The sequence below is a fragment of the Akanthomyces muscarius genome, chromosome 6 (assembly GCF_028009165.1).
Source record: "Akanthomyces muscarius strain Ve6 chromosome 6, whole genome shotgun sequence".
NCBI lineage: Eukaryota > Fungi > Ascomycota > Sordariomycetes > Hypocreales > Cordycipitaceae > Akanthomyces > Akanthomyces muscarius.
This window is the reverse complement of record NC_079246.1, coordinates 926,696-947,615: the sequence shown is the minus strand read 5'-3', so window position 1 is coordinate 947,615 and position 20,920 is coordinate 926,696. Positions and strand designations below refer to the sequence as shown.

The 20,920-nt window shown below is 52.7% G+C and overlaps 5 protein-coding genes across 5 annotated transcripts; 2 read left to right on the top strand and 3 right to left on the bottom strand.

Moving 5' to 3' along the window:
* Window positions 1–1,068: 1,068 nt before the first annotated feature.
* Window positions 1,069–8,394, top strand: LMH87_000334 (uncharacterized protein; the record flags this gene model as incomplete). The annotated part of the gene is made up of 1 exon (XM_056198222.1): window positions 1,069–8,394. The coding sequence occupies one exon, from the start codon at window positions 1,069–1,071 to the stop codon at window positions 8,392–8,394; it is 7,326 nt and encodes a 2,441-aa protein (XP_056055192.1).
* A 2,274-nt stretch (window positions 8,395–10,668) lies between these two features.
* Window positions 10,669–11,243, bottom strand: LMH87_000333 (uncharacterized protein; the record flags this gene model as incomplete). Its single annotated transcript, XM_056198221.1, has 2 exons — window positions 10,669–10,811; window positions 10,889–11,243. 2 exons carry the CDS (start codon window positions 11,241–11,243, stop codon window positions 10,669–10,671), a joined length of 498 nt encoding a protein of 165 aa, XP_056055191.1.
* Window positions 11,244–15,673: 4,430 nt separating this feature from the next.
* LMH87_000332 (uncharacterized protein) lies at window positions 15,674–16,006 on the bottom strand (the record flags this gene model as incomplete). The annotated part of the gene is made up of 1 exon (XM_056198220.1): window positions 15,674–16,006. The coding sequence occupies one exon, from the start codon at window positions 16,004–16,006 to the stop codon at window positions 15,674–15,676; it is 333 nt and encodes a 110-aa protein (XP_056055190.1).
* Window positions 16,007–18,375: 2,369 nt separating this feature from the next.
* On the top strand, window positions 18,376–18,913 carry LMH87_000331 (uncharacterized protein; the record flags this gene model as incomplete). Its single annotated transcript, XM_056198219.1, has 4 exons — window positions 18,376–18,428; window positions 18,503–18,582; window positions 18,760–18,813; window positions 18,870–18,913. The coding sequence occupies 4 exons, from the start codon at window positions 18,376–18,378 to the stop codon at window positions 18,911–18,913; spliced, it is 231 nt and encodes a 76-aa protein (XP_056055189.1).
* A 654-nt stretch (window positions 18,914–19,567) lies between these two features.
* Window positions 19,568–20,022, bottom strand: LMH87_000330 (uncharacterized protein; the record flags this gene model as incomplete). Its single annotated transcript, XM_056198218.1, has 4 exons — window positions 19,568–19,593; window positions 19,646–19,660; window positions 19,744–19,824; window positions 19,929–20,022. The coding sequence occupies 4 exons, from the start codon at window positions 20,020–20,022 to the stop codon at window positions 19,568–19,570; spliced, it is 216 nt and encodes a 71-aa protein (XP_056055188.1).
* Between the last annotated feature and the right edge of the window lie 898 nt (window positions 20,023–20,920).

Sequence of the window (20,920 nt, the reverse complement as noted above, 5' to 3'; positions counted from 1 at the left end):
GGTAAGTGGTAACATCGGGCACCCACTTGCGCGCACCTCCTACTGTCGTTGGCAATAGTCTCACGTCGTCACAGGCATGCCTGCGAGTTCATTACGCGCGCAACTGCCGAGGCTCACATAATCTAGGCCCGAACGAAAAAGTGACGTCTCATCTCCAGACTTCTGCCCTGATACCTAGTGCAGTGCCTTTCCTCGGCAGAGACTTGATATAGAAAAGGCCGAGTAGTTCACTAAGGCTTATGTTAGCTAATCAAACAGATTGTCACCGCCCCGGCAGGCAGACAGGGCGAGCAGCGCGTGCTAGCAGCCCTTTGGCTGTGGAGAGCCTACGCAGAATAACACCTACGCTCAAGTCCCTGAATGCAGCGCACTATCCCGCCTCTAGGGATTATTTGCAGTGGGAATCTGAATTATCCGGTAATCCTGCTAAGTGGGCATAGTAAACTAGGTGCAGGGTCGGCGTTCCACAGCCAAAGGGATGTGGGATGTGGGATGCCAGGTCACGATGTGGGTCCCGGCGCCTTCGTTCGCGAAGATCTCGGCGCTCGCAGCACGCCCTGCGCATGCTTTATCGCCACCCCGACACAGACCCTGGTCGCAGTAGCGGCTTACCATTAAACGAACGATCTCACCGGCTATCGGTGAGAAAATAGGACAACCAGGTTCGTCGACGAGAGGGGCGGGGTGCAAGTAGCAAACTTGGTTCGGGTTATCGGCACGGTGTGCGCGGGCTACTGATGCCAACTACTGCCACATCTCGGCATGTAATCGAGAAGTGCTTCGGAGGCTAGCGCTACCAGACCCGTGCATGCTCCTGGCTATACTGAACGTCATGCATGTCTATCAGTGAGAGTCGAGTTCTATGAAAAGCCCACTCTCTCTGCGTCACCGGCCCGCCTTCTTCCAACCGCATCATTCGGCATCACTCTTCATCAGTCTGTCTTTAAGCTTTGACTTGCTACATCTAGCCCACGCTTGAATCTTTCGAAATTCAAAATCTCACATTAATCATCTCCAAACCATATTCGAAGCCCAGTACAGCTCCTAGGGCAACCTTCATCATTGAATATGCCTATCAACTCGGATCCCCCCTCTTGGTACGCCGCGCCTCAACCGCCGGCAGTACCAGGACAGCTGCAGTTGACGCGAAAGTCAATTGCACCCCAGAACGAAGATCCAGCTGCCTTCTGGATGCAAAAACTAGAAAACGCCGGAAACGCAACAGCTTTCCCCCTCGAACGTTTCTCTGTGTCCGAGCACACCAGTAAAAGAGAGACCACCGGCTGCACACTTTCCAGCTTCCCATTACCTGGGAGAGGATCTGAAAGACACTCAATAGCATCCCAGATTCATACTGCATGGGCCATATTAGTGGCGCAAGAGCGAAATGCAACTTCGGTCATTGTCGCCACGTCAGAATCCGGGTCGGGGCCGATTCCCAGGATCCTGAATGTCGACTACAGCCAGTCGATGGCTGAAATTCTCGGCGACATTTGCAATGACGCAACGCAAATTTCCTCGTATCAAACCATGACGTTGGACAACATTCGTCAACTGCCTGGTGTTTCATCTTTGGACCTGAACACCGTTGTCTCGGTGGTTTCATGCGCCTCGCAGGCAGACTATGAGAACAAGATCAAAGAAGATGCTCTTCAGAGTCCATTTCCGCTAGCCCTACAATTTTCGGCACACAACTTCCGCCTGCACGTCAATGCAGAATACGACACAAGATTTCTGAGCAGCCAAGACATGGTGCGCCTTCTAGCACAGCTGGACATTGTTTGGAATAAACTAGGCGATGTGTCCTTGCAAAATACACCACTCCGAGACGTCAACTTTTGCGGTCAATCCGACTACGCCAAGATCTTGCAGTGGAACTCCCAAAAGCATGCTCCAGTTGAGGACTGCATCCACTGGCAGTTTTCCAAACAGGCCGCCTTGCAGCCAGAGTCAGAGGCCGTCTCCGCATGGGACGGCAGCTTCACATACCGCAGACTCGATCAAATCACAGCCCGACTCGCCTCGCAGCTTCGCTCCATGCCGAAGCCTGTAGGTCCAGGGATTACGGTACCGATATGCTTTCCAAAGTCTGCATATGCCGTCATCGGCATGCTCGCAATCCTTCGCACAGGCGCAGCTTATACCCCCATAGACCCTACTCATCCACGTAACCGCATCGTGGAGATTCTCAACCAGCTCGACGCCACCACCGTCCTTGGTTCTCGAGAATATCTGCAGCTTTTCCAAGAAACGCGCGCGAGCCAAATGGTTGAAGTGTCCGATTCCACCATCTCGCTGGATGACAACGGTTCATTTGCGCCCGTCGTGGCTCATTTGGGCGAAGTGCAAGTCAAACCCAGCGATCCTTGCATGATATTATTCACGTCTGGAAGCACTGGAAAGCCAAAGGGAATTGTTCTGGAACACAAGTCGATATGTAAAGTCTTTCAAGAACATGGCAAAGCATCTGGCCTGTGTAAAGAAACTAGAGCCCTCCAGTTCTCGGCCCATACCTACGACGTATGTCACGGAGAAATATTCGAGACATTGTATTGGGGTGGCACTGTTTGTGTGCCCTCTGAAGAGGATCGCATGAGCAACATCTCGGGGTTCGTGAATCGCCACAATGTGAACTGGGCGTGTCTCACCCCATCTGTTGCGGGGTTGCTAGACCCTACACAGATGCCCGGCCTCAAGACTCTCGGCCTCGGTGGTGAGGCTGTGCCTGGTGAGGTTCTGCGACTTTGGAGGGACCATGTGCGCATCGTCCTCATGTACGGACCTTCGGAGTGTAGCATATATACCTCGGCCAAGGATCTAGAGACGGATGCTGACATTGGTACTCTTGGTATCGGCCGCGGATGCAATCTCTGGATTGTCAGCCCGCAAAACCACGATCAGCTCATGCCCATAGGAGCAGTGGGTGAGCTCGTTATCGAGGGCCCCATTGTGGCTCGCGAATATCTCAATAATCCGCAGCTGTCCGAGAAGGCTTTCATGACCGGCCCGCAATGGGAGCCGGAGAGGGACAGCGAACACACTAGCCGCTATTGCAAGACGGGCGACCTAGTGCGTTACGATGCGCATGGAGCCATTCGTTTTGTTGGCCGTAAAGACGCCATGATTAAACTTCGCGGCCAAAGACTTGAGCTCGGCGACGTTGAGCAACATCTCAAGGTGGCCTTTCCAATGGCAAAATCCGCGTATCCGACTGTTGTTGAACCAAAGGCATTTGGATCAGCCAAGAGCTTAGCTGCCTTCATTCTCATGGATGGACAATCGGATTCACCGCCCGCCGCCGATGAAGAATTGCAATCAGCCGGAATTCACTCGAGCATGCTATCCAACGCTGAGTGGCGAAGCATCGTACAAGAAGCATTGAAATCATTGGGCGCCTCTCTCCCCCAGCATATGATTCCTTCTATATTTGTTCCGATGCACCGATTACCTCTAAGCCCATCAATGAAGACAGACCAGAAGAAGCTACAAGCCATAGCCGCTGGTTGGGGAGCAGCTCAATTGGCTACAATCAATGCTTCCCAGTCGCTTCAAGGCCCAGGACAAGAGTGCGAGTCGCAGTCGCGGGATGTTTGCCGCATGAAAGAACTGTGGGCAGTAGCGCTTGGCCGCGACGCAAGTGTCATCGGCGCTGACGACCATTTCCTCTTCATCGGCGGGGATTCTGTTCAAGCCATGCGGCTAGTGCGACTTGCTAGAAATGCCGGATACGCGCTCAACTACAAGGACGTCTTTGCGCATCCGCGCCTCAGCGACCTTGCGAAGCACATGGCGAGCTTGATGGAGAGCGCGCTAGAGGTTCCTCAACAAAGCGTCGTGGAACCCTTCAGTCTGTTCAAAACCGAGACAGATAAGAAAGAAGCGTACGAGTTGATTGCTTCAAAGCTTGCCATAGAGCAAAGCAGGATTCAGGAGGTTTTGCCCTGCTCGCCATTGCAGGAGGGACTGATGGCCAGCACCTTGAAACACCCAGGCAGCTACGTCGCGAGAAGCACCTTTCGCCTTCGGCCGGAAATTGATCTCGAGCAGTTCAAAGCTGCCTGTGAGCTTCTGGCTTCTACAATGCCGATACTGCGAACACGGATCCTTGAAATAGCCGATTATGGTTTGGTGCAAGTTGTGCTGGACGAGGGCTTCCAGTGGATCGACATTGAAGAAGAGTTGCTCGTCGGTCTGGGAACTCCCCTGAGTTATTTTCAGCTTGAACGACCCCAGGCTGATCCGCATCCAACATTTATCTGGACTTGTCACCACGCCTTATACGATGGACACTCCATGGCTCTTCTGCTTAGCTCTCTAGAGAGTCTATACAGCACTAAACAGCTGCACTTCTCCCCAGTGCCTTTCTCTCACTATTTTAACTACGTCAGAGATGAAGGGCAAAAGAATGAGCATGAAGCATTCTGGAAAGAGCAATTCGGACAGGCTTATGCGGCCCCCATCTTTCCGAGGCTGGCGGGCCCAGGTGAAGCGCCATATGCTGATAGCGTGGAGAAGCTCAGCATTGGCAACATTGCATGGCCCAAAGCGAAAGACGCAACACCAGCAACAATGATCCGATCCGCGTGGGCAATTTTGCAGTCACAGCATGCTGCTTCTCAAGACGTCGTATTCGGAGCGGTTTCTAGTGGACGCCAGACTCTTATAGAGGGAGCCGACGCCATAGTCGCACCGACCATGACGAATGTGCCTGTGAGAATAGTGCTCAACAGCAATGACAAAGTTGAGGATGTACTACACCAGGTACAGATGCAGGCACTGGACATGACCTTGCACGAGCACATCGGGCTGCAGTCTATAGGACGAGCGTCTCCGGAAGCTATGCAAGCCTGCAAGTTTCAGACTCTTCTTATTGTTCAGCCGGCATTGGAGAACGATGGTACCGACTCCAGACTGTTCCAGCTGCAAGAGGCCGCTGGCTCGCATCCTATTCACAGCTTCACCCACGAAGCAAAGGATTTCGCATTTGTTCTTGAATGCCAGTTGAAGCGGGATGGCGTCAGCTTGCATGTGAACTTTGACTCCCGCTTCATCGCGGACACTCTTGTTCGTCGCATTCTGGGCCAGTTTGATACTGTTCTTCGACAACTTTGCAACGTTGATCGCCACAAAGAGACGCTTGGCTCCTTGGATCTAGCGTCTGCCGCCGATACGTCAACAATTTTTAGTTGGAACAGGTCAGCCGGAGAGCCGATTATGGAATGTGTGCACAACATCATTCAGGCTAAAGCGCGAGAGCATCCTGACTCTCCAGCGATACATGCGTGGGATGGCAAGCTGACCTACGGTGAGCTGGATGCCAAGTCAACAATCTTGGCTCGCTCCATGGTGTCTCAGTCTGGCCCGTTTACGAATGAAATCGTGCCGCTGCTCTTTTCTAAATCCAAGTTGGTACCTCTCGTGACGTTGGCGGTCATGAAAGCAGGAGGCGCATGCGTTTTGCTAGACACTGCTCAGCCGGTCCAGCGACTTCAGGCCATCGTGAAACAGATATCTCCAAGAGTCCTGCTGTGTTCAGACTCGGAACTACAAATGTCCAGGACACTCGGCCCTTCTACCACCTTTTCTATCAAAGACGACGCTTTCGCAGATGTTGAACCTTCCCGACATATACAGCTGCCCGAGGTTAACCCCCAGAGTCTGGTTTATATCACTTTTACCTCTGGCAGCACCGGCATTCCCAAAGGTGTTAAGCTGAGCCATAGCAATGTTGCAAGCGCTCTGCATTACCAAAGAGACTCGATTGGATACAGTGCGACATCCAGGGTCTATGACTTTGCGTCGTATTCTTTTGACATTTCCTGGTCTAACATCCTGCACACCCTGGCATACGGTGGCTGTCTATGCATCCCGTCACTGGAAGAGCGTAACAACAATCTCACAGAGTCTATGCAAAAATTCGAATGCAACGCTGTCAATTTGACGGATAGTGTTCTGAGTCTTCTGTCGCCATCAGACCTTCCACTGCTGAGGACAATTATATCCGCTGGCGAGGTCACAAAGTCGGAAACGCTTCTGAAATGGGCTAGCGCCGCCCAGATTTATCAGATATATGGCCCAGCAGAGTGCACGCCACTTAGCACTGGTCAAAAGACTCCTGTGGGCTCGGCAAAGGCCACTATGGGACGCGGATTAGGCTTCAACACCTGGATAGTCGACGCTTCCGGGCGCCGGCTCGCACCGATCGGAGCTGTTGGAGAGTTGTGGCTGCAAGGGCCGTCAGTCGGACAGGGCTATCTGAATGATGCTGAAAAGACAAACTCTTGCTTCACATCTAACCCGCCATGGCTCCCCTGCAGCACTGACGGTTTACCAGAGTGGCAAGGAAAATGCTATCGCACCGGAGATCTAGTACGATACGGTGACAGAATCGACGGTACAATGGAGTACGTCGGCAGAAAAGACAACCAGATCAAGATTCGAGGTCAAAGAGTTGAGCTGGGAGACATCGAACACCAGATAGGCCGCGGTCTGGCGGCGCTGGGGCACGCCAAGGGTACCATGATAGCCGTCGATGTCGTCACCCTCAAAGGCTCGGACGATGCAGCTCTGATTGCATTTGCATCTGTAGCGGAGCTCCAGAACGAAAAGGATCAGCACAGCTTCGTCTTTGCTCTTGGTCAGAAACTCAACAGCTGGCTTGCGGATGTGGTACCAGCGCACCTCATCCCCGTAGGCTACATCCCCGTCAAGACGTGGCCGCAAACGCCGACCGCGAAGCTCGACCGGATCCGCCTTCGCGCAATGGGCTCTCAGTGGTCCCTCAAGCAGATGCAGCCCGCTGCACAGGAGGAAGCCACATCACCGGCAGCAGCTGCGCCACTAACGGCCGCCGAACTTCGCCTGCGGATCCTATGGGCGATAGTTCTGAAGGTCGACGCGACGAGTATTGAGGCCGGCGATCATTTCCTGAGGGTCGGCGGCGACTCCATAAAGGCTGTAAAGCTGGTTTCGGCCGCTCGGTCTCAGGGCCTTGTCCTCAGCGTCGCCAAGATCCTCAAGAACCCAAAGCTACAGGACATGGCTCTGGTCATGACTGAGGGCAAAGATCTCGCATACAAGGAACCTCTGCCATTCAGTCTCTTGAATATGAAGACGGAGGATCGTCAAGGTCTGCTTGGACATGTAGGACCGATACTTTGGTTTCCTGTGGGTTGCGTCAAAGATATTGCGCCAACCACCTACACCCAAGCGTTGTGTGCCGATGCCGCGATGCGCGCACCCCCACAGGGCTGCTTCGTCTTCCACTTGGACATTCCCCAGCAAGTCCCTGTTTCAAGCGTCACTGCGTTTGCAAAGAAACTGTGGGAGCAGGCCGATGTGCTGCGGACAGTCTTTGTGAAGTCACCTTTGGGAGAGCTCCTACAGGTAGTTCCAGACCACACTGTGGCGCCGGATATCGAGACACATGAGTTGGACGAGTCCACCTCTTTGGAAGACGCGGCCGAGCACGTGTTTGCCTCCGCTCTTGTGCCACCGCTGCGCGAGGGCGCCAGCTACATCAAGTTCATCGTTCTTCACGGCCATGGCAAGTCAACTCGTCTTGGTTTTAGGGTTTCTCACGCCCACTTTGACGGCGTCAGCCTGACGCCGATTCTCAAGTGTCTCGCCGCATCGCTGCAAGGCACCGACTGGCCGTCGATCCCCAAGTTTGTGGGCTTAGTCGGCCACGTCAAGAAACAAGACAAGAAGACCGTGGAGTACTGGAAGAAATATCTCAAGGGCTCCAAGCCACTCCTTCTGCCGCCGCCAACAGGTGAAGCGAGCCGCATCGTCACCTTGACAAAGATCATCGAGAAGCCTCCCAAGATTTCGGACTTCACCTCGGCAAACATCTACCTGGCTGCCTGTGCCGAAGCTTTGGCTCGCTTGCATGACACGGCGGACATTAATGCCTCCGTCACGGTGTCTGGAAGAACATTGCTGCCCGCAGGCTTGGACAACACCATTGGTCCCTGCCTCGTCCAGACCCCCCTGCGCGTGGTGCTGCCCGAGGCCTCGGAGCGCACATTCCAGCAGACCCTTGATAAGGTTCACCAGGCCCAGCTTGACATGCTGCCGGCCGAGATTGCAACCAGCTACGACATTTTCAAGGCTTGCACCAACTGGCCCGAGCAGCACCGGAAGATGGCGTACAATGTGCAGTTCCACAATGTGTTGTTCCCATCCATCGACTTGCTGGGAGACGGGACGCAGGTAGAGCTCGGCGTACACGGGCCGACCGGGGTCTGGGATCATTCAGAGGAAGTCTGGGTGATTGGTAGACCAGTCGGCGATACCTGGCACATTGCGCTGAGTGGAAATGCATCCAACTGCACAATGCAACACCTGGAGCAAATTGGAGAAACAGTAAAGTCTATATTGGCGGAGGCATAGTTGCATTCAATATTGTATAGGCTGATCTTGAGGAAAAACATTACTGCATCAAATAGATAAATCTCTGGCAATTACATCAATACTACCTTGCTTTGCTTTCGCTGGCTTCTTTCGGGCGCTTCTTGCGCATAAACACAGTACAAAAAGCGTTAATTTGAGTTTATTTGTGCCGAGATCCGCCTAGATTTATAAACGGTCAGTTGTAGCTGCTCTGAGCCTAGCCACTCGCTCCCACCGTGTTTCGGTGTCGACCACCATCGTACAGATCGTCTGTCCGCAAAGGACCAGAGCTACGAGTGGTAATAGCTAGATCGTACAGAGTCATGACATCCAGGGAATATCGCGTGTAGAATAAACTTGCTGTGGCCAACTTTATCTATCCCCAGTACGTCTCTTGAGGGCTAAATTTCAGCACTCGGTTTTAAGTAATTACACCTAACTTTACCGTCTTAGGACAACTTTTTACTGCTCTAACACTTGAGTCGCGCAAGTATAAATTTCTCACCACTACCACCACCACCACCACTAGCACAACACTAGAAGAGCTATCCAGACCGCCACCCGCCAGAGAGGGCGCTAGAGAGGACGCCAGAGAGAGGCTGCCACAGCTACTAAAAGTCTACTAAAAGGTGCTGGCGAGAGTGCTATAGAGTCCTGCTTAGATGTGAAAGAGGTATCTTTATGCCTAGGCTATTAAGGCTTATTAGGTGTTGATTAGCGCGCTAGGCAACTTGTAGTAAAATTAGGTGCAATTATTTAGAACTCGAGTGCTGAAATTCAGCCACCTTGCATCTAGACATGCAATACATGCGCGTGAATTTGACTACATCCGAAATGGGCCTTGTCGGCGCGGTCGACGCAGTCAGGTAGCGGTTGCAATCTCCAGTACAAATGGACAGTTGTCTCTCGACCCGCGTTGGTGTTCAGATCATTTAGCTGTTTTGGCCTGCAAAACCCACGATCGAACTGTGAGACATCATTATAAATCAGCAAACCACCGTTCGGCTTCTTGTCACACATCACCATGTCTTTGTCTGCCGCCGAGTATGCCAAGCGACATCGGACACCCACCTCGTCTGCTCGCGATTTGGATTCCATTTCCCCTCTGCCGATCGCAACTCGATCAGGCTTGCCGGGCTATGCGATGGCACTAGATGGGGCCTCGGCCAGGTCTCTCCACGAGCATGATAGGAAGCCACTTGGTCCCATCCCCAAGGATAAGAAGCGGTTTTTTAAAGAGTAAGTATCAGTCCAATCACAAATGACGAAAAAGGTGCAGCACATCCGGGGTCAAGGTGGGCTATCCGGCGTCGTCATGGACGGACCTTTACCGTGCCCATCTCTCAACCGGCACGCGGCCTTGGGCGGCGCTCACACTGTCCGGCCGTATCCGTAGATGGCTGCGAATAGAGACGTTGCGGTCGGGATACTAGCTTCCGGCAATGGGCATGGAATACTGAAGTTCTCGAGATTGGTCTCCAGATGAGCAGGTTCGGCGGCCACTGACCCCGGGTCGAACGGTGCCAAGTGCTCCTGTACGATCGACGCGTGTTTATTGCCGACATAATCATGATGACGCCAGCGGGGTGTGGCTACTGCAAAGCCGGTGCTATGGGGGCGCCTCGGCAGCACCGGCCTCTAGCGTAGAATAGCTTGCATCCATGTGAAATCTGCCCACTCGGACTCTGTACAAGACTGATGAAATTGAGCATATCGAACACTTACCTTGTGAATGGTAAACGACATGCTGCTCATGACTTTTGAGCTCTGTAGCAGGGAAGGCATGGATGCAAAGGCGAGCATGCTGGACAACATGCAGATGGAGGTCTGCGCCACAGGACACTTGGCCCACACACTGGTCAATAGAGTAATACTATATCGCGGAGCAATTGGAGGACTTGTTTTATCTTTTTATTTCGTGCGATTTTGTGTCGATAAAAGTAGATAGATAGTAGAACCCGAAAGTGCCATGGTTCTCTGGTCGAATATTTCCCAGCGAAAGAAACTGGCCAGTCCTAGAAAACAAGAAAAGAAGAAAACAAATCCGCTCCAGCCAACGCCAGTCCGAAAAAACCCCCCAACAATCTGGTGTATATGTGCAGCAAATCGCTGCCCTTCTGTAAGTATAACTCCATGATTCAAGATGCCTCCCAATTAAATGCTTGATCTGAACTTTTCCATCGCTTCATACACTCCGAGAGAGGAGGTCAAAATATATAACAAGTAGTTCCCCGAGTTTTGCCGCTGTGTTACGTTTACGGTATGGCGGCGAAATCAAGCCTTGGACCAGAACTTGCGTTTGGGCTTGGACTTCTCCGTAGTGGCTTGGTGGTCGAGGCATTGGTAAAGTTTATTCCAACCTTCGTCGGGTAGATCACGAAGGGAATTGTTGAGAGTGTCAATAATGAAACGGTTGGCTTGATTGTATTCTATGTTAGTAAGCTCAATCATATCATTGCGCAGAAAGCGCAGAGAGCGTTTTTAAATGACTAACGCATAAAATTGATTGCTTCCTCGCCGGCATCGAGCGCAAGGTCGATTCGAGTCGAGGTGTAGCACCCGTAGCGCTCTTGTAGCTCCAGCATGCAAAACCAGAGCTCTTGTGTCTTGTCGACACTCATATCCTCGCAACTGCGGACAGAAGAGGTGCTGTTCTGGCGATCTCTGAGGAGAGGGCATTCTGGCGAGGGGCACCGATGGCAGTTGGCGAGGTCAACGGCGCCAACACCTGCGGCAAAAGTGTTGCTGGTGTCAGGGTTGGTTTCGTCGAGGTCGCTCCATGAGCTCTCCACTGAAGCCATGGAGGACAGCGACGGCGAGCGACGAGGAGTTGCAGAGTTGAGGAACATGGTGCAAGATGTCGTATCCGTGAATTGTGTTTTGCTAAAGCGTTGACCGAAAGAACGGTGTAAGCGGGTCGGCTTAGTGTCGCATGTAAAAGTCGTAACAGTTAAGGCTGGGGATTGAAGAAAAACGCTGCGAAAGAGCTAGGCAAGCGCGTGGGGAGGCAGGGTCAGTACTTATACATCATGAGCACGAACACACGGATCCAAGGCGAGTCGGGCAACCTGGCTCTGCTGAATTCCTCTTGTCTCTAGCTCGCTTGGGCAGACCAGAGTGCCGATCCGATGTCTTACCCAAAGTGGGCCACCACACTTCGGCTTTCGAGGCAAGTGATGAAGAAGAGGGGTTAAAAGCGAGCGTAGGATTGGGTTGAGTGCTGCGGTCCTCGGCGCACCTGGCCATACCAGGCCTGCATGCAACAGCACCAAGTGGAGAGTAGACAGACTCTTGTCGATCGACTAGTTCAAGCATCCATAGCGATCCATCAGGATACTCAAGGCCAAACAAGCTTTTCTCATGGAGGGCACCTGTAGGATACGACTCCGGGCGATGACAAAGGTTTTTTCTTCCAAAGCAGTGCAACTTGGGATTGACAGTGGGCTTTTACAGGCGAGAGAGGGTGGCTACAGCTCGTACCGTCGCAAGCCATCAAACTGATTCGCAGGACCAAGGCTGGGCGGTCGTGGCCGTGCAGAAAGTGAAGAGAAAGGAGAGACATGCATTTCGGCAAATCAACAGTTGCAAGGCCACAGGGGAGGAAATGTTTGCACGGATAATGAAAAGTAAAACAGTGCCGACGGAAAGGAGGCGGGCCGCACTTCCCACCGCTAGCTTTTTTGTCCTTGGTGCTTGGCAATCAGGAAGCACACTCTGATAACTACCATGAACATACCAGACCGCCGCTGCAGCAGGGATGCTCTGATTGGCCCCATAACACCTACGCCAGCGAACTAATAAACTCCCATGACGCCGATACATTGACACCGGAGAAGCGTCAGGGGTCGGATATGCGGGCCAAATGCCGACAAGGTGATATGACGTGGCTGGAGACCTTTTTAGTGACCTGGATTGTTTCACAGTCTAGGCAGCTTTAATAGGCGGTATGCTCGCCAGCAGAGCACGATTGCCTCATGCGCGATATTTCACTTCGGCTTCTCAACGCCTGTGAGATGACTAGGGAGGGCGGCACTAGCTTTAACCTGAACTACTACCCGTTTTAAAGGGTTTTCAAACGATAAAAAAAAATTGCATCGAATGAAACTGTATCAAAGCCCCGAGCTTAATTATCCTGGAAAGGCTCGCGAACCTTTGCTAGTTGAGCCAAACCTGACTGGAATGTTGCAGAGGCGTCGATTGGTGCTGCGACGAGACCAATAAAAGAGGAAGGGGTACAAGAAAAATATGAAAGAGACCGCTGAGAATCTCGCCGGAAATACGCTTACCGAGTTTGACAAGGCTTACCAGTTTGTGACGAAGGCGATCATCACTGTCCGTAGAAAAAGTGTGTGTCGCGCAGGATGCGACGTGAGCATGTTCTGTCAGGGCACCTGGCCTGCGCAGTCATCCTCTGGCCCCTTCACCTGACGGGGAGCAAGCAGACGGGCAAGCAAGCAATTTTGTTTCAACCATCAAGTAGGTTTGCAATAAGCTAATTATCGGATGAACGGGCCTGCGGCCTTGCATTCTGTTTGGCAATGAAACGGGCGACGCGCAGCTTCCCCTGCAGCATCTTCCAGTGCACAGTCCACTGATGATCAGTGAACCTGCGCTACAAGATTTTGCTTGGGAGGGGGTTATCATCCGGGCATCTCCATCGGCTGGCTAAATCGGGCAGCAAGGTTCTGGCCATCCTACGCTGGGCAGGGATCTGGGGCGCCCACTGCCGTTGGAGGGCCGTGGTGGAGATTTGGGTTTGTCTTCTTCTTTTACTGTGCCATTTTGCTACTGTCCAGTGCAACCGTGATTGTGATGGTTTGGCGCCGGCCCAAGACACTAGGCCAATCTCAACTTTCGATTGGCTCGGGTTTCTCTTGCGCCTCTGCAAGTGCCACAGTCGTGTCGAGGAGGGCGTAGCATCGGAGGATTGGTAGGTGCGAAGACGGTTTTCACGGGCTGTATGCAAATGGGGGGCCCGGGATGTGCAGGAACTTGGCCCGGCGACGGAAACCTCTGCCTGATGTGATGATGATAGAAGTTACGAGAGTACGGCCGACTACAACACAGCGCTGCCGTCAGTGATGCGACAGCGTAGCAGTGCTGGCTCCTGTCAAGATCGCTGGGCCGTTTTGAAACAAGGTTTATTAGACCATTCATGTAGCTTCCCCACACGTACGCAGCTCTACCCAAGTATGAGAAGTTTCTTGAGCCTTCTCTACAACAGCTATATTACTGGCGGTATCGGAAAGAGTACCTCAACAATAAGCTCTCCATCTTGGCACGCGGGATGAAAGCCAACTTGGTCTCCCGCTCGTCTAGATTGCTTGAATGCTTGCTCGCCAGGTTTGCTTGCGGGTCTGGCTGACAGCGCTGAGCACTACTCTCTGAGGGTCTTTCGGCAATAGCATACCGACACTTTTTCAGGGTGCGACGTGGCTTATTTGGCTACATATCCGGCACAAGCGAAATAGCTCGTTCCTCAGTCGGATGACTGCATGCTTTTGGGCCGTCTCAGAGCAAATCGCAATCCCTCAATCTCACTGCTTATTGTGGCGTGCGAGTTCCGCCGCACTTTTGCACCTCATGCACACACAGTGGATGTAGCTTCCCCACTGGCCAGATCTAGGATTTGCGGCGATGCCCGAGTTGCTGACTGTGAAGGCTGCGATCTGTTGTCATGCCACGAATGGGGCTTTTCAGAGTCCGAATTGCGAGGTGGAAATAATTGACCGACACCAAAAATAGGGGTCCGCATTGACGTGGAAGTCATCGCGTGAAGAGGGCCGCCCGAGGCGGCCGGAAATGCATACATGATCTCGTGCTAAAGTGCGAAGAGTAGTTTACAAATTCTTTATTTTCTTCTTGGCAAGTTGAATCTCAGATCAACGGGTGATCCGAGGATTGCATTTGCCCTAGCTCCTGAAATAATCGCTGATCTTTGCCGCCCTCAGCCAGCCGGCAGCGCCGTTGAGCGTTCCAAGATCTTTGGTTGCATGCATGAAGTTGATCGCAAATAAAGATATGCCACAACCAGTGGAAGTCTACATGTCATGTGGTGATTCAAAAAAAACCCCATCATGGTATTCGAGAAATAGGCAACGTGAAAAGAGAAGATGCTGCCTCAGCGAATCCAGCATTATCGTCGCATAGTGTCACAGGCACGCGACTAATCATGCAGGCAATGAAAAACGGCGTCACTGTAGTGAGAAAAAGGCACAATACTAGAAAACTATTAGCTCAGCCGTGCAGAGAATATTATAGGAAGAAGTGAGGGAGATGAGCGCCCATTTTAGCTGCCAGCGGCTCTCGGCGGACGCCACCGAGGTCCCTGTGCTTTCGCTCACGAATACCCAGGTCAAAGCGATTTTGATAGCTCGGTTCGAAGGAAGCTACGATAACGAGCTACTGAGAAGCTCGAGACGGTGGACCTCGCAAGCTTTGCCGCCCACGAGTCAGTTTGTTGCCTCTTCTCACATGCTCCGACTGAGCGCCGCTTGGCTCGGCCCAACATCTGGATCCGGCCCGTTCGACGCCGGATCCTCCTATAAGCCTCGGCCTCGCGAGGCAGGGGAGTGGCCGCGATGCATCAGTCGTGGCGCTTTCCAGAAGGCTGGTACGAAGTTGTAGCCACGGTTCAGTAGACGAAGGTGGCGGTCGCGTCCGAGCTCGACGAGCCCAAGTTGCAGATGGTGATACGAGGGGCGAGTCTTCCGCTACTTTGCCCTGAGTGATTGTGCGCCCGGCAAGTAGCATTATAATATCACGAACGTATGTTAGAGGTGGACTAGTTCTTGAAGATGAGAATTTATGGTATTTCTGCCATTCAGTTGAGCTACATGTGATGCTTGGTGTAACCCCGGATCCGCGGCTCGCTAGTTGGCGAAGCCTGTCAAAATAAAAAAGAGTAAACAGGAAACAAGGCTCAGAGCCGATATATGTCATGAAGAAATGAGAGTCGTAAGATGCATGTCCAAGAGAAAATGGGCTGAAAACAAGTAGAGATAGCAAAACAAGCAGTCCGTCTAAACGCCGTGAGGCGAAGAGCTGCACAACACAGCTCTTCTATGCTGGGCACCGCCGGTGCCTCTGCAAAGAAGAAAACAAATATGTCCATCTAAGAAGAGAGAGAAAATTTCAAGTTGAAGGGCGCGCTGCGACCGTGCTTGGGTGATGCGGTCGCAGCAGCATCGGTCTAGGGATATATCGTGAAGCGTGGATGGAGGAGCGATCATGAAGGATTAATGAAGGAGGGCGGCGTAACAAAGAATGAGACGGCGGCTTATTTGCGGTGCGACTTGGTAGGCGGGCTGTAGTGGCGTCGCACCCGTTCGCGACCGCGCCTCTCCTCCTCCTCGTGCTGCTGCTCCTCGTCGCTGCTGTTGCCGGCGACGCTGCCTCCGCCGGTGCTCTGGCGCCGACGCTCCTCCTCGTAGAGCGTGCTCAGCGACTTGCCGCCAAACATGAGATCCTCGTCCTCGATGACGATGGGCCGGACCCAGGCGTAAGCGCTGCTCTGGTCCATGGCGCGCAAATTCGGGACGAGGCAGTATGTGGAGGAGGTTGACGAAGTCGCTCCAGAGGAAGATGATGACGATGATGATTTGGGTGCCATTTCGGTGGTTGTGATTATGCTGCTGCTGCTGTCGGCGGCAACGCGTGGGATGAGTCGGGACGGAGACGCAGGCCTTTGCGGGTGAGGTGTGGTCGCCGCCTGGTGATGGTGATGGTGATGATGATGGGCGCGGGTTCCTGTTGCGGGCTGCGCGGAGACCGTCTTGGCTATATTGGTCCTTGTCGCTGCACAGGCAGGATTCGTGCGACTTCGGTGGCGAGGTTGCTCCACGGTGTAAGTGGATGCGGGGGTGGGCGGCTTTGGGGTGGACAAGTTGACAAGCTGCAAGCGGTGGCGACGTTGTGCAAGGAGGCCGCAGTGTGTGTATTTCTGCCTTTGTTGGTGATGCGACAAGATATCAGGAGTCGGCAGGTGAGTGTTGAGCTATAAGTGTTGCTCGCTTTAATGTTTACGCGACAAAAAGGAGGCTTAAAAGTCGTCGCGGTGTCTCGGCGGTTCAGCGCGTCGTGAGGGTGTGTGGCGTGGCAAAAAGGTGGTGGTGTGGCGGGAGACGAGGCCAGTATGGACAAGGCGTTGGGAGTTGGTTGTGCTATTTCATGCGAATTCCAGATCCAGCTGGGGTTTCTTGCCTTGTGATAAAGTGATGGATATGGTTTTGTGAATAAGAAGAAAAGCAGAATCGAGATAGCCGGGCGGGGGGCGGGCCCTGTCATAATATATTCAAAGTCATGACAAGACGCCCGCTGAGCCAGGTGTCCAGACAGAGAGAGGAGGAGGCTCGAGTCATACTTGGGTCCTGCCTCGGGACCCAATGCACGCCCCTCCAACTTTTCCCTGATGGTGGTGTGGCGTTGGGAGGACGCCTGGGAAGGCGACCACCTGGAATGGGCATCAATGGCGAGAGCCTGTGTTGTTCTGCGCACTGTGCCATTGATCAGTCCGGGGACTCCACTGCTGGCTGCACACCGTGTCTGTTGCATATGTATCTTATTACAGTTGCATGTAGGTATCCTCGTGGCTGCGCGGCCGCGGTCTCGTTGCTGTAAGTTCTGAACAAAGACGGCAGCGCCGACAATTTTCTCCGACAATCTTTATCGCCCATTTTGCCCATCGCATTGCGACTTTCTGCCTAGCAGGTAAAAAGCCGTTGGGGCACTTTCATCGCTTCGGAAGAACCAGGGCTGCCTAGAAGGCTGAAGCTGGGCAAACCGGGTTTGTCCGTATTAGGCGAGACCGGTGAAGATTTAGTGCGAGAGCCTTTGACACACACACCACCCACACCGAGTCAGCTTCCAAAATGTATTGATACGCACAGAGACCCTATTCTTCTTCGTTGTGAATAGCGTTCTCGGAACAAGTGCCACACGATAAGGAATAGATAACGTTCATGGCTTGGTTGCAAATGGTATGGCACGGGAACTTGTTGAATGGCACATTCCCCCCAACGTTGAATGCGACGGGCGATCTCGAGGCTTGGGACGGAATCACTCGGCGCCTCTACACAAACTCCGGCGTAGGGCAGACACACGCTTCGGAGAAACCGGGGGTGTGGATGTAGTTTGTGGAGAGACGGGCGGCCTTGGCCCTGTCATTCTCGGGGCGTTTTCATCCAACAATCATCTTGGCTGATGATGAATGCGCACTGTGCGAAAAGTGTGAATGTTATTTACTCTAGTAATCTTTCTGTATTTTTTGCGTAATAATAGACGACGCGCATGGCCACCGAATTGCGCCTTATTCATGCGACCTATTGTTGGGCTTCGTACACGAAATCTTCGCCCAGTCGGCGAGGCTGCTAGGCCGCAGGCTGCGAGCGCGTAGGGTTGCATTCCCTCTGCGACTTCAGCCTTCAAGCCAGGCTGAGCAGAGACAGCATTCAGCTGCCTTGCGCGGCCCTCCCAGGACGTTCCAGTATACGTGTACACAAGCTTTTCATTGCACGAATGTGCGAATGTTCACTCTGCTTGGGCGAGGATGCGCCAGCTTCAGGTCAGCTCGAGTTCTAGATGACAGGCACACACAGCCCCGTCCGACGAGCTATTTTATTTGGATTAAAATTACTACGCAAATATAATAAACTTGCATCGTGGTATTCGTTCTGGCGACCGCTCTGCGCCCCGGTTGCACTTTTGTGCACTGGCGCGGCGCGCGCCCCTCCCCCATATTCTTGCGGCCAAGCCTCATGACGTCTGTCGTCATCGCCCAGCCTCGATTACGACGGGCTCTCTCGTAATGCGCCTGCTGACGGTCGCCCGTCAGCATTATGCCAGGCGGTGGCAATATTCAATATTATTCTTCTGAAATCATCTTTGATGTCTACGCTGGATGACCGAAATCATTTTCCATTCGGTCGGCGCATGAGGATTTGTGAGAATGGCATCCATAATGCTGCCGACCACCCTTCATCTATGGAGCTTCCTGATCTAGCAGCTCGATATTTCGAACTTTGGCCATGTAACGTGTAAAAATGCATCTGCCTACTTTAGGGAGTTGCTGTTGTTAGTGGTGCTGATCTTATACCGCGAGTCCACCTAGGCACCTACGGAGTACTCGATGGCGGTATCAGCAGGACAACTACAGCGCCGTTGCAGCGTGTCAGGTCTGCTGGAAGCACTGTATTTTCAGTGCACATTCCTTCGAGACACACCCCCCTTCGAACGATAAGATCCCACGAGGGCCACTAGGAATCGCGCACTAGCCGCTGACAGGCCACCCCGCAAAGCTGATCGGCGGCGCTCGGCGACTCGTTATAAAAAGATGCCTGGAATCATAAACTCTGATGCAAGGAATAGCCCGTCTGAAATCGATGGCTACGACATCGTTGGCTGACGATCGCTGTACACCGGGTAGTAGATGAAGCTACGTGCCAAAGTCAAAATGATATGGTTCTCATATTTCACAGTGGCTTACGGTGGGAAATGGATAGGCAAGAGCCTGTCGCGTTGATAACAAGTCAGGGAATAGTTGCCATGTCTCTTCTATTCGGAAGCGTTGTCACTCTCTTATCTTTCTTGACTACCTACTTCTACTAGTACTGCTGCCTTTGCTTATTTCCAGCAGACCCCTCAAGCATTCTCATGACCGGATGCAACTGGGCCGAAGATCTGCGAGAATCTGAGGGCCAAGTCTCCATGGTATAATAGTCTCAATACTACCACTACAGAGTAGAAATCACCGCGCCGGCAAGTGAAGCGGCGAGATAGTCGTAGTCTATTCAGTCTCGTTGCACTTTCCGCCACCTCCCAGAAAGCGGCTTATGCCACTAACATACGTTTCGTGGCCGATCTTCTACATCAGCTCATTCTTTAGACCCCCGGTTGTCCGTTATACCGACAGATAGATTTCCTTCCGTGGCATGTGGCCTGTCTTCTTTGCTGAGCCCGAACCAGTCGCTCCATCTTATTGCTTCGGGGCATGGGCCCCGCCAGCATAGGCGCCGGCGATGCCAGCCGTGGTGTAAGGGATGTCAACGCCCATGATGATGCGGCTACTTCCGGAAATCTCTTGACTCTCGGCCTAGTAAATACCGTCTGCAAGGTCATGAGGGTTCACGACCGAGACAGAAATGCAAATCGCGTCGACCAGAGTTGCGGCTGTAGCTCAGATCATCATGGTAACGAGGATAACTAACTACAGAATTAGCAACTAATCTGATAGCTAATCATGATCCTTGCATACGAGGGATATTTGGCACTAGAAATCAGCCTTTCTGGCAAATTTTATGCAATACTTCTACGCCGACAATGTGTGTAAGTCTTAATAGAGCTACTACTTACACCAAACATCGACGCCGGGCGCGTGCCGCTTTGCACTACGACTGATTTTCCGCAGGTTGTCAAATTTGGTGTCGTCCAGAACTACTCGGTAGGAAAGTTCAAGTCCATCATAACAATCTCTTGCGTCTACTTCATGCTACACTGTCTTTCAGATGCCGGAGCTTGATCCAGCGCCAGCCACGCACGTGGACTCGTCGCCGGCGCTAGACACGGGAACTGCTGGTCATCGGACCGGATGGCTGGCACGCCCCCCGATGCAGCCCTGCAGACTGTTACCATGCTATGGTGCTCCTCTGTAGCGGTGTAATGCAACCCTATAAATGACCAGTATTTTTCACCTTTTACTTTGTCCACGCAGCGTCGACATGAGCTCATCCACCGACGACGAGCTGTAGCTGGAACTACACTTACTTGACCGGACGGAGATACTAGTACTTACTGCCGCCGTCGAAAGACAAAAAAAAAAATGTGCAGCGCGAACAAGAACACTCGAGACTTGAGATGGTATGTCTGATTGGGAAAAAAAGAAAAGCATAAAGCACCATCCTCCCACGTTGACGAATCAGAGACCCTGCATTGGCAGCTGACATGATCGACGGCGAGTTGTGACTGCGCAGATCGCAAAGAGGATAATGCAAGTCGAGGTGTGTCTCCAAGAAATCGCTTTCATACCAGTAACTCTCCGCTACCTAGCTATTGGGCTTTTTGTTTTGCGCGCCACGTCCCCGCCGTTGTGTCGCGGTCGCATTCGCCACACCACACCGCTAATAAATAACTTCACACTGTGTCGTGGCGGTGCGAAGATGCAAGCCATTCCCTGCTGCACATCCCATCTTTTCTTTCATCATCTCGGTACGGCTAGCTATTGGGGAGTAGATCGACCCGGGGGGGGGAGGGGCATGCACACATACGAGAAGCCCATGAGCCCATTGCATTTGGGGCGTGACTGCGGGGTGGGAATCTGCGCAAACCCGGATTTTGGTTGGCATGCGAATCTGGCTTCCGTGTGTGACGCTCCCATGACGATCAACACGTATGCACCAGAATAGAACCAAGATGACCTTCCCTGTAAGTTCCAGCATTTTGGATTGCTGTCATAAAGGTTGCCTTGCATTGCCACCGGGCCTTGCCACAAATGCGCCTCACGTCATAGGATCCTGATGTGGCGAGTGCGAGC